Source organism: Thamnophis sirtalis, unplaced genomic scaffold (genome assembly GCF_051295495.1).
Source record: "Thamnophis sirtalis isolate CommonGarterSnake01/CBP01778 unplaced genomic scaffold, rThaSir2_p1.2 scaffold_4, whole genome shotgun sequence".
Lineage (NCBI taxonomy): Eukaryota > Metazoa > Chordata > Lepidosauria > Squamata > Natricidae > Thamnophis > Thamnophis sirtalis.
Window position 1 is genome coordinate 29850995 of NW_028261384.1, and position 13599 is coordinate 29864593.

The 13599-nt window shown below is 39.3% G+C and overlaps 1 protein-coding gene across 1 annotated transcript in view; it reads right to left on the minus strand.

Moving 5' to 3' along the window:
• CUNH10orf67 (chromosome unknown C10orf67 homolog) overlaps positions 1 to 13599 on the minus strand; it is an 84318-nt gene that overhangs the window by 32251 nt on the left and 38468 nt on the right. The window contains exons 9-11 of the mRNA XM_014067034.2: positions 8135 to 8276; positions 7148 to 7206; positions 259 to 330 (exon numbers count right to left, since the gene is read on the minus strand). Coding sequence (XP_013922509.2) covers positions 259 to 330; positions 7148 to 7206; positions 8135 to 8276 — 273 coding nt within the window. The remainder of the gene's footprint in view (positions 1 to 258; positions 331 to 7147; positions 7207 to 8134; positions 8277 to 13599) is intronic.

The window sequence follows — 13599 nt, forward strand, 5'->3', positions numbered from 1 at the left end:
CTCCGGCCTCTCCTGCCAGCCCTTCCCGGGGCCCAAAAAGCCTCTGAGCTCAGTTTAGCCCGTAGCACAGGACCGGCGACGGGGGTGGCAAAGGCAATGTCCTGCCCCAAGGCAGCTTGAATCCCTGCATGCGCCTGTTTGGCCGAGAGCCTGTCCCGTTGGCTGAAACTGGTGGCCCGATTGTTTTCTAGGCTTAGTAGAGGTAGACTGAAAACCAAAAATATTTTAACAGTTTAATTCTTTTGAAAATAATCTTACCTGAATCTTTGCTTGCAGTTTTTCTTTCTCTCTGTCAAGTTCCGCCTTCAGTAAGTCAAAACTATTTGTTAACTATTAAAAAAAAAATTATGAAGCTTTAGAGGTTTCCCCGAAAATAAGACAGGGTCTTTTGATCCCTGAAATATGGCCTTGGCCTTATTATTGGGGGGGGGGAGCTTATTATTTTCTGGCAGGTGGGGTGGGTGAGAAGCGAGACATGCATCTTACCTTTCCAGCTCCATCGTGTTCCTCACCATTGTGTCCAGGAATACACGTATAAAAACCCTTCTCGTGAGTTCAATCAAACTTTTTAAAAAAATTTTTTTTTTAATTTTCAGACAAACACAAACACACAACACATATAACATAAAAGCCTCTTCAATTACACATAGTGTGTCAATTGGTTACAAGGTGTCCTTTCCATAGTCATCACTTGAATTTTATCAAAATTCACATATTGACAATCAAGATATTTTTGTACACATTGTTATTATGTTTCCTCCTATTCTAAGTCATTCTATAATTTTAGCATTGATAATATTCTCTAATAATTTTCAATTCCATGTCCCCCCCCCATTATTAGTATCCTCAATCTAATGTACATGTATACAAATTGTTATAATTAAACATCCATTAAGCCTAGCTATTATTACATCCTTTCAACGTAAGGCATATTAAATTTAAGTAAATTTATATTATGACATTTTATTACATCATCCTGAAATCATCCAATATTACATCTTTAAATTCTATTCTACATAGAATTCTTTATCTTTTATAAAAAGGCTTTTCAACATCATCTCCATGATCCCCACTTACAGTTTGTAAAAGATTTCATATTATCAATCTAGTATATATAAATGCTTTGTTATCATTATTATTTATTTGACTATAACTATTATTACGTTGTACATAGCACTCAAAATGTAACAATATTTAACTAAAATTTATTGTGACATCATTCTATTATTTTAGCATTAATAACATTCTATAATAATTTTCAATTTCATGTTTTTCCCATTATTAGGAATGGGATCATAATTCTAATACACTTGTATACAAATTGATATAATTAATAAACATCCATTAAGCTAGCTATTATTACATTCTTTCAACATAAGGCATATTAAATTTAAAGTAAATTTATATTATGACATTTTATTACATCATCCTGAAATCATCCAATGATATTACATCTTTATATTCTATTCTATATAAAATTGTTTATCTTTTATAAAAAGGCTTTTCAGCATGATCTCCATAACCCTCATTTACAGTAGTGTATAAAATTTCATATTATCTATCTAGTATATATAAATGCTTTGTTATCATTATTAATCATGTATTTGACTATAGCTATTATTACTTTGTACATAGCACTCAAAATTTAACTACACTTAACTAAAATTTATTGTGACATTTCATTTCATCATTCTGTATCCTTCCAGAGATAGTGTAGTCCAATATCTCTTGCCATTTGTAAAGTCTGTATTCTAAGTGTTTTCTTGATAAGTCTTATGTGAATTTCTCTTAAGAACTTGTTGTTCATTGCATGTCATATAGGAATTCGAAACCCTCTATCTGCTCTTTTTATCAGCTTAACTTTTGTTATCATTAGTGCTTCTGCCGAGATTACTCTCATTATTTCTGCCAAATTTTCTCTCCTTTCTTCATCTGTTTTCTGACATCTGAAATAAAGTTCCAGTTCATCGATTTCTCCTTTCCGTATTTCACACTTGGCATTTCCCTCCACTCTCAGTTTGCTGTCAGTATCAACAATTTTCTTATCACTTTCATATGTCTCTATTATTTTTGCAGCTCTGTCCTCAAACTTCATCACTGCCCCTGTACTGTCTGTATTTTGATCTATAATTTCAAGTCTCTTTTCAATTCTCTCTGTAATTATTAAAACTTTTTGAATTTCTAAGAAAATTCTTTGCAAAGTTAGTGCCTTTTCTTCTTCACGTTGTGCCATTTTCCAGGTTATAAACACTGCCAAAACATCTGAGAATTTTTAGGTCAAACAAATTCAGTGGAGTTTTTCAAATCAAAGCTTTCTCTTTCCTTCAAAGGAACACCTGTATAAACAAAACGTTTTCCACTGAGCCTTTCAGTAAACAAAGCTTATAGCTTTATCAGATATTGCCAAGCCTCTAGCCACTAGATGGCAGTGTTACCTCTTTTCCATCTGTTTCTGCCTTTCTCTGTAAACACCAAGTTCTGAAAGAGGTAAAAAATGTTTAAAAATTACGCTCCTTCCAAGGCTTATGAGAGAAGAAGCTTTTAATCCATGAATACAAAAAATGGAAAAAGTATAGAGGAAGAAGGAAAAAAAGAGACCAGTCCAGTTTAAAAGTAAGAGGCATTTGTAAAAAGTCCATCCATAGAAAGCAAACAACCTTAAGGTAGAAAACATAACATGATAGTCTTAAACCACGGTTAATTCGCCATTTATTTTCTTCTGTCTTCAATTTTATTTTAAATTCCAATTCTTTGGGTTTTCCATTCTTTAATAATATTTTTTTTCCTCACCATTTCGACACAACTCCTGTACTGCTTCTGTTTCAGAGGCTTGTCCCAACCTTCTGCAGCCATTTTGGCTGCTTATCTTGTAGCTGGCAAAAAGAGCTTTCTCTTGGATCAATCAGGGGCTTTGCGATCCTGAGATCAGCAGGACATGCTCTTTTCTATCACTGTTCCTTCAGAATAGTTTAGGAACAGAGATATCAACAGCAATCCTGGAGCCCCAGGATTGCATGTCGTGTCGTTGCGGCATCAAGCAACGCCCCCCCTCAATCAAACTTTTTAAACGTCCAAGGAGAAGTTTTTACAAGGTGCTTTCCTGGACACAATGGTGAGGAATGCGATGAAGTTTGATTGAACTTGTGAGGGTTTTTTATATATAAGGTGCTTCCCTGGACAAAACAGCAAGGAATGCGATGGAGCTGCCAGTCTCCGGTAAGAGGCACGTCTCACAGTGAGAAACAATTTGGGGATAGCAGGTGGGATGGGGGATGAGGTAGGCCAGGCTGTGAGTCTCATTGGACACTGGCAGCTCAATCGCATCTCTTGGCTAGTCTATGCAGGGAAACATCTTGCACAGTAAAGAAAAACTTTTTGCAAGTGCAAGCAATTAACTTCTTGAACTCGTGAAAAGTTTTCTTTACCGTGCAAGGTGTTTCCCTGCACAGACTGACCTAGAGACGCGATGGAACCGACAGGGTCTGGTAAGATGCGCGTCTCAACACCTCCCACCCTGCCTGAGTTTTTTTTTACAAGGTGCTTCCCTGGACAAAACGGCGAGGAATGCGACAGAGCTGCAAGTCTCAGGAACTGCTAGGATGCATACCTTGCTTCTTGTCCATCCCACCTGTCACCCATCTCGCTAAAGAGATGGTGGGGAAGAGAAGCAGCCAGGATGCTGTTGCCTTTGGGGCAGGGTGGGATGTGTTCTTTTTGCATGGGAAGGAATGGAACACATGCTGGCCTGCTGCTCTTCTTGCGGCGGGCTCTTTTTGCATGGAAAAGAATAGGGCATGAGGCGCGTTGTTTTGCAAGGGAAGGAACAAGGCACATTGCTAGCCTGCCGCTCTTTTTGCAATGGGCCCTTTGTGCATGGGAAGGAATGGGGCATGAGGGGCATTGCTTTGCCAGGGAAGGAAGGGGGAGCGAGGCGCTTTGGTGACCTGCTGCTCTTCTTGCGGTGGGCTCTTTTTGCCAGGGAAGGAATGGGGTGTGAGGTGCGTTGCTTTGCTCGGGAAGAAATGGGACACAGGGCTTATTCCTTTGCCAGGGAGGGAATACGGCATGTGGCACGTTGCTGGCCAGCCACTCTTTTTGCAGCAGGCCCTTTTTGCCAGGAAAGGAATGGGGTGTGAGGCGCGGTGCTGGGCTCTCTCTGTTTTTGCAACGGGGACTCTTTTTGCCCGGCCATCAGCTGTACCAGCAGGTACGGTAAGGGCATGTGGGGTGCATGGGGCATGTCCCCCCTTCTCCCCTCCAGTCTTGCCTCATTTCAGTTTTTGCGTGTAAAGCAATAAGTGGAAATGGCAGGCACATGCGTTTAAGTAGTTTGGAGGGGCTTATTTTAGCACAGGTCCTGAAAAGCCAGATAGGGCTTATTATCAGGACATGTCCTACTTTGGGGAAAACACAGTAGATCGTTTGGAAGTTGTCTGGAAATATGTGCATTGAAAAATTATATTAAATTTAACAATTAAAGGAAACTTGGACTATTAACTTTTTAAATTCCCCAGCTCTTTAGTTCAGAAGTATTGGCATGGAGTAGAACAGTACTTGCTATTAGTCAGAACTAGCCCATCATTACCAGATAAAAGTGATTTTCTACTGCAGGTCAAACTTGCAGCCCATGGGCCAGATGCATCACACACTGGCCATACCCATGCCTGCTTTAATGAAGGGGGAAAATGTCCTGATATGTTACATGACACCACCGTGACACTGCAAGTTTGACACCCCTGCTCTACTGCCTCAGATTACTTAGTTCCAATGGAAATTGCTATTGTTAAATCTTATAAGCGTTTTGGCTGTTTGAATTTATCCAGCTCTATATTACATATAAATTGATCTGAATGATAACAATCTGAATGACACAATCTCTCTTTCTGAACATTTTGGGAGAAGCCACATTTTAGTTTTAATAGAGCTCCTTTTTTTTTTTTTTTAACAAACAGACACATTTCTGTCCAGGACATTTACAGGCAACCAAGGTTCAAGAAAACATTAATGTGAACAAATTCTTACCTCAGACATTAAAGAACATACCTTATTTTTTGGAGTATAAGACACACTGGAGTATAAGATGCACCAAGGTTTTGAAGAGGCAAATTAAAAAAAAGTAGGTAGACAGAGGGATAGAGAGAAATACAGTAGGTAGGGAGAGAGAGTAGTTAGGTAGGTAGCTGGGTAGATAAAGGGAGGGAGGGAGGGAGGGAGGGAGAGAGAGAGAGAGAGAGAGAGAGAAATAGATAGAGAGATAGAGAAATACAGTAGGTAGGTGGGGGGGAGAAAGTATAGGTAGGTAGGTAGGTAGAGGGATAGAGAGAGAGAAAGAGAGAGAGAGATAGGGAGATGTTTTCAGGTGTATTTATCCATGTGCTGGAGAAGGAAATCGCTGACAATCTGCAGCACCTAAGACTTCCTTTCTGCTGGCACAGCACTTGATCAATGTAATTCTCATCAATCAGTTAAAGAGCTTTCCAAAAGGAAAAAAAAAGTTTTTGCAATCGGCAAACCTCCCAAAAATGGGCCCATTTCCCCCCCCCCCACCCAAAAAAACAAAACAAAAAAGGACATGAATAGCCTTGGGGGAGCTTGCAGAGTGATCCTGGTGTGTGTGTGAAGGGGCCAAAAATGAGCCAAAAACAGCCTGTTTTCGCAAAAAAGGGCCTGTTTTTTGTCAAAAAAATTGCATGCATAGTCGTATGGAGGCTTATAGAGTGCTGCTGGGGGCTGGGGGAAAAAACGGCCCGTTATTTGTTAATTTCTGCCCTTCCCAGCCCCCAGCTCTCTGAAAGCCCCCATTAGGGTATGTACGGCCATTTTTGTGAAGGAGGTGGGGCTTCGGGAGGCCAAAAATGCTGTATTCGATATATAAGACATACCCAGATTTTCAGCCTCTTTTTTGAAGAAAAAAGGTGTGTCTTACTGTATACTCCGAAAAATACAGTAAATATGAATTTCCTTATTCATTTCCCTTCCTTGTCCTCATATATAATTCTAAACCTGAATTCTTCTTAAGTACTGGTTTGAAAGATGAGGCTTAAAATATCTCTGACTTTTTTATTTGTTCAGCAGTGAAATTACCAAAATAAACGTTAAGGGTTTAATCAAAGCTTCCCTCAACAGAATGATTGTTAGATTCCACAAATCCAACAGGGATGACTTTCCTCCCTTTACTATCATCAAAACATTTTCCTGCCATTTAATTCAATCCCACTTTCAGAAATACCACAATGTCCAAGGTGAAAAGCATGGGGGTCCAGCCTTTTGACTTGCCTGGATTGAAGAGGAATTGTCTTGGGCTATATATAAAATAGTTAATATATATAATGTATAGTTAATGTATATATCATCTCATAATAATATTAAAGTTTATGATCTTGTGGGGCTGCACTACTAACTGTCCAGGGCCGCATGTGGCCCATAGGCCCTGGTTTGGACATATTTGATCTAAAGCAACAAAGAAAAGTCCTTTATATCCTTTCACCCATTACCAACCTGGAAATTTTAAAAAGTGTATGTTTAATTTTATTTACTAGCTTCTCTACTCTTGACTACTTAGAAAATTCCTCTAATGCAGCAATCCCCAACCTTTCCAGTTCTGCAGATTGGCAGTAGCAGGGAAGGGATGGTTTTGCCATCTGTTGTTTGTGCAAATGGAGGTTCCTGCACTCATGTACCACTTGGGCAGCCCAGTTCTCAATGGGCCGTGGACTGGTACCACATCATATATCAAGAATTGTGGAACCCTCCTAGTATATACATCATATTTATAATTATAAATAATAAATTATTATTGTTATTTTTATCAATGATTCCATTCTGTTTCCAAAATTTCAACCATATGAAATTCCTAGTATATGGAATAGCAGCAAACTTGGCAAATCAGGAACATCATATTACTTTCCATTTATATTATATGGTACTTCATTTTGCTTTTCCATCCTGCATCTAATCCGGATTAACTTCAGGATGCAAGTTTTCCACAGAAATCCTATATTTTGAAAACAATGTATAAAAGTTAACAAGCTCGGAACAATAGAATAGTAGGAATCATTTTTTAAATATTGTGAATTCCTAGACTCCTGCATCTATTGTACAAGTTAATCAATTAATTATAGACATAAATAAGTAAAGGATACAGTACCTTTTCCGTTAACTTCGCTTCTTTTTCCATTTTGTTCTGCAAAAGTTTTAGTTCGCTCTCTGAAAGAAATAAGGGTAAGGCAGGGATAAAGCACACCATGAAATTACATGGCTATTTGAATAGATTCATATTGTGCACTGCAGGTCAGCCGGGTGCACGGTAGATGAAGGCAGGAGCAGACTGGTGACCTTCACAACTGCCCTTGACCTTCACAGAATTCTTCCTGCTGTTTAGCTGGCTGGTCAGAGAGAGGGAGATTAAGAAATAAGTTCAAGAGCCAAGTGTGTCTGAGCACCCTTTGCTTTTCATTAATATTCATTCGTGCTGCTAGTCACAGCTGATACAAAATGCTTTAGCAGGTGGTTCTAAATATTGCCAGAGATATGGGCAAGTCATCAGAGATGATAAAACTGCAAAAATGTTGGCTTTCTACTAATTTATATTCTCATCCAATAGTATATTTTTGTATTTTGTTTTTGCTACATGTGCATCATTGCTCTTTGTTATTATTTGTATGTTTTGAAATCTGGTTTGGATATGAACTTAATTGCTCTAAAACTCTTAATTTCTAGGACATAGAAATGATTTATGATTGCAAATTTCTAATTTTCCACTTTCCAATGTGCAGCAAGGAAAAGAAAACCTATTGTGATATGTAATAGACATTTTCCTAAATTTCTTCATTTATTATTTAGGAGTGGATACTGTTGTCTTATTAGAAGTAAAAATAATTATTAATCTATTAATAGTCAACATTTTGACATTCATAGATAAAATATCTTTTTACCAGAATAAAAACCAGAAAATAAGCATATATTTAATATAAATTAATTCCACTAAGCATATCAAAGTTCAAGACCAACTCAAATTACAGAGCAAATTGGAAAGAAATGAACAATTGCTGGTTAGACACTAATCTGCCATTTAGTTTTCTCACTACTTCTCTTTCTCCGCATATGCTTTATTTGATTTACAAGTAAAATTTACCTAAGTAAGTCTGTTCTCTCGCTCCCAGTTTCACAATTTCTTGAAGCTGTGAGTTTTTTTCAATCAGGCTACCTATTTGCTCTCTCAACTCTCGCATCTGTTGCCGATGCCACTCCACATCAACGTACCCTTCACGTTGAAGCTGAAAGATTAAGAAGCCATCTATTTCTAAAGCAAGAGGCATAAAAGGACAACAAAATGTAAATCTGATGCTGGGATGAGTGGGGGATGGACACACAATGGTTATACAATGCCGCTATCATAAAAAATTTCTGAATCCTGTCATGTAAGTTATAATATGAATGGAAGGAAAATCTAGGAGACGAAATAGAACTTGCCGAAGAAAATCTTTGGTCCCGCTCATACAAAGATGGAAACATGTGGGGATGTATAATTGACAGGCATAATACATATCATACTGTTTGTTTGCCCTCATCATTCAGGCCAATTTATTGTGGAAGCTGCATCCCAAAGGCAGCTGGGGCCTATCCAGTCCACCCACCCTTATCTCTCATTTTAGAAGGGCTGTCTGTAACTAGGCAGGCCAGGGAAACCATGGGCAGACAGCTCCAGGGGGCTGCAATGTGCAGGGCTAAGGAGAGGGAGGGGGTGCCTTGTTGTCTTTTGTGCCATTTCTCAGTGACAGGGCTGCCATTGCAGTGACGAGTACATCACATGTCAAAATTGGAGAAATTTCTAGGCTGGGAGCCACATGAAGTCCGTCAGGCAGTCTTACGGCAATATAGTTGGCTTTTTGCTTCGTGCTGAAGCCACCCATAGCCAATTCATATTCTCAGCTTTAGAGCAGTTTTGCATGCACATCACACATAGGCTATTGGGTTTTGAGTTTCTTTTTTTTAAATGCCATTGAAAGTTTTGGGTAAATCTCCATGCAAGCAGTGATAACCTCGTAGGAAAGTTTCAGAACAGCATTACAACAAAAGACTTTAAAGTTATACTTTTAGTAAAGCAAACTCATTTACATTTTTATTATGCATGGCCTTTGTTAAAATCTGGCCACATTCATTATGGAAAAGACTTTGTATGCATCCAAGCTTATTTGGAGAACTACTCTTTCTTCTTGTCTGCTTCAAAGCTATTTAGAACATTTGCATATATTGTTAAATAGCTGTTGAGATTTTACTGCTGCATATTTCTTTTAATGAAAGGGGAAGGGGGGGGAGTTGAAACAAGTTAAAAAAAATCACCCTGAAACCTAACAGTAAATAGCTCAATTACTTAAAGATGCAGTATTATTAATTTTTTAAGATATTTATTAAATTCTTTTCTAGATCATCTGAAGATAGAAAGAAAAATGAGTACAATGATACTGACAATATAATAAACTGAAATGCTATATAGAATATATTTATGGCAAAATACACATAGTTTAGACATGTTCAACTTATATATACGTATATTATTCTATGTTGACTTATTTCTTCCAGTTAGGCATCTGAGAATGATAAAGAGTTCATAAAGTTCATGTTTTTGCATAGTAACTTTCAATTCCACAATGTTTTAATGTGCCACACACTTTTCCTTTTCCTGATAAAACGTTTCAGTTTATTGGGCACTGTCATCCAGTTTGGCCTCTTTGGGTTGGTCTACCAAATCTAGGCATTCTCCAAGATCCATACCTATGTTCAGAGTCATATGAACTGGCACATGCTTTTGACGCAGTAATAGATAGAGCTTCAAATATCTGGTTTTCTTCCATATTCACATGGTTAAGCAGTGTTTGAAAATTGGTTCGCTAACTATGTTTGGAATTGTTGCTTATGTCCTGGTTCAGCCTCTTGTGACTACTACAGCGTTGCTGATGGTGCAATCTGTCATTTTATGCATTGGAGTTTAAGTTGAATCATTGGTCAGATTAAGTAGCATAATGATTGGACCTGCAATTAACATCTTGCGTAACATGAACATCTTTGAGGGACGATGAAACTTAAAATAATAAAATATGTCAAACTTCAAAGGAGGGAATTGTAGGAGATTTTGTGGTGACAAGTTAAAGCCTCTAATACATCTTTCCAGAATGGGAAAAAAAGACAGCTACATTGTGCCAAATTAGACAACTACCCTACAACAAAAATCCATAGAACATTCAGAAGGCCAAAAAGAACAGGTAAGCTAGGTAATGTTATTTGGGGGCAAGACGAGTTTTAGGGAAGAAAAAGAAAGTAATTCTTAGAAACAAACAACATCCCATTATTTTTGAAGTTCTGTCCCATGACTCATAGTTACACCCTAATGGGCTCATTGGCTTCACTAGGCATGTAATGTGTTACATCTTATTAAATAACTGGTTTCTCTATCTAACACTGTTATAGGGCATGGCATGCTGAAACAACTAGGCACAGGGACATTTCCCCCCCTCATCACATCACTCTCCTGAACACTTAATCACCACAGCACTGTCTTATGCCTAAGGGTATTTACACATGTAATAGGGCTGTAATATGTAATAATATGTAATATTATGCTTCTCATCTTTTCTGCTACCTTCTTCTATTAGTATCTTATGAATATATTATTTTGTTGTTTGTATGTACACTGAGAGTTTATGCACCAGACTCAACTTCCTTGTGTATTCAATCACATTTGGCCAATAAAGTATATTCCATTTTATATTCTATTCTAATAGCTTACATCCTGTGACAATACCTCTAACGCTCTAACACATCCACATCTACCTATCCTAGATCTTTGGGAAAGGCACAAGAGGCAGACAAAAAGGCCAAATCCAGCCTGAAACATTTCCTGACTGTGCGACAAACCATAATAATAAGAACAATAACAATATAATAAATAATTAAAAAGAAAAAAAACACAAACTGAACACTCAAAGGAGAGACTGAATGGACTTTTTTGCCATCAGTTTTCTATGTTTCTGTGTTTTTAAAGAGGAAACATTTGACAGTACAGTAATGTGAATCGGAGAAATGTTAGAACTTACAGGAATAAAGAAATCATATAATAGTTTAGGATAGTGATGGGCAACCTTTTTGGCGTGGTGTGTCAAAAATCGGCAAAAAATCGAGCATAACTCGCGTTGTGTGTCACTTCGACAAAAACATAATTTTGCGCAATTTATAGTTTAAACTACAAAAATATATAATTGCAATATAACTGTATTTAATAAACCAAAAACAAATTATTTAACATAGCTGCTTAGTAACTTCTTTATTCATCAGTCGATTTCGTATGTTGCCCTTGATATTATTATCAGTATCACTTACCAACGGTCCTGCTTAGCAACCAAAATGTTGGCTCAGAAACTCTGGCATTGAAGCGTGCAAGTCTTAAAGCTGTCAAGTTACAAGAACCTTGCACCCCTAACCCTTTAGGAAAAAAAACCCAGGGGTCTTCAAACCTGACAGCTTTAAGCCTTGTGGACTTCAACTCTTCAACTAAAAGAGAGACTGATAAATATTAAAAAAAATAAAACCAAAAAGCAGCTACTGCAGTGGCTTAGAATTTTACTCAATTACCGTTGAGCCCATGGAAAGTTCTGCAGCCCCAGGATCAAAGGAAGGGGGACGAAGAGAGAGAGATTGGCTGTTTGGGGTGCTTGAAACCACCTGGCCCTCCCCAAAGGAAACCCTCATTTGCAGGATGAGACGCGACTGGCTCTGCCCAGCGGGGTTACCCCAAGCGCCATTGGGCAGCGACGGATGCTTATCCTTTTTCCTTCGGCTGCTTCAGCTGGGACTTCAGACACCCCAAGGGAGGGACTTTATCGGGCCTCCCCCTCCCCACCCTTTGAATGAAGGTGTGATATGGCTCCTCCATCCCTGCTCTTTAACCCAGCCAGAATTACAGGAGGGCTGCCCCCGTTCTGCTTTCCGGGGTGGATCTTAGCCGAGGGACACCAAGACCCCAGAATGGGTGGGGGGTGGGGGAAGAGCTTCTTGACGGAGGCCACGATCGATTTTTGGAAGTTGTGTTTTCGTAAAATAAGATTAACCTTTGGATGTGTTTGTTCCGCTCGGCCAGCGGCGTTTTCTCCCACTTAATCCCGGCGGATCCTGATATCTGAGCTGGAAAACTGCAACCCCCCCGGAAATGATGACGCCCCGCTGAGTAGCTGGGACTTGCAGAAAAAGGCTGCAGAGAGAGAAGCATTCGATCCGTAATCCATCTGTGGGGGGCGCTGGGGACAGGCCGGGCCCCTTCTTCCCACCTCTATCCCCCCCCACTCTTGAGGGACAAGCCCTTTCCCCTGTCCCAATGGTGGAATTTGAGGCTACCTCTGCTTTCCCTCTCCCTCCCTCAGTTGTGCAGCAGCGGCAGCGGCAACTCTCAGCCTGGGCGGCAGCGTCACACAGGCTGTGGAAGGAGGGGGAGGAGGAGGGAACCAAAGAGAGCTTTTACCGAGTCTGCGCCCCACAGCCAGGACCGTCCTGGCGCCTCAAGCCGCGTTTCTTCCTGCAAAGCCCTTCTGGCGTCAAGCGGAACTCTCGGGTTGCCCGAAGGGCTTTGCAGGAACAAACGCGGCTTGAGGCGCAAGGATGATCCTGGCTGTGGGGCGCAGACCTGGTAAAAGCCTCTCTTTGGTTGGTTCCCTCCTCCTCCTCCTCCTCCTTCCACAGCCTGCGTGACGCTGCCGCCCAGGCTGAGAGCTGCCGCTGAAACAAGTTTGGGGAGCATGTGCGTGTCACCCGAAATGGCTACGCGTGTCAGCACTGACACGCGTGTCATAGGTTCGCCATCACTGGTTTAGGACAATCCTTAAAGCACAAATTTGTTAGCAGAAATTTGTTAGATATGTTGGTAATATTAGAACGTAAGAAGAGGGGAAAGGTAGAAAAGAGCAAAAAAGCAGGATAAGAAGCAAATTATTAAAAATTCAGATCAACTTGAGAATACCCCAAAATGGAGTCAGGATGGCAACTGGAGGGAAACAAACCACTATGAGTCTGAGAAAACAGAAAAAGAAATCAGAAAAAGGATTAAAAGAATTAAAAAGACCATGCCACAATGCTATCTGGTACAGGGACAAAGAAATTGGCAAGAAATTTGTAAAAGCCAAAGGAAAATGGGAGAACAAGTTACAATAGAAAATTTCCCTTGGATTTTAAAACCAGATTTCCTTCAGATAAGAAGACCATTATATGTCTGATTAGTTCTCCAGGGGTCCCCAAACTTCTGTTCTAGTTGTTTTGAACATTTGTGCAATTTATTTTGTAAAGGCAATCATTTTTATTCGTTGTCCTATTTATGCTTGCTATCGTAAAAAGCAGAAAGAGCAAAAAAGGCTCTTTTAATGAAAATATACAGTAATAAACATTTCAGTACAAGTAGTTCTCGACTTACGACCACAATTAAACCCAAAATTTATATTGCTAAGTGAGACAGTTGTTAAGTGAATTTTGCCCCACTTTATGACCTTTCTTGCCACAGTTAACTGAATCACTGCAGTTGTTAAGTTAATAATATAGTTGTTAAGTGAATCTGGCTTC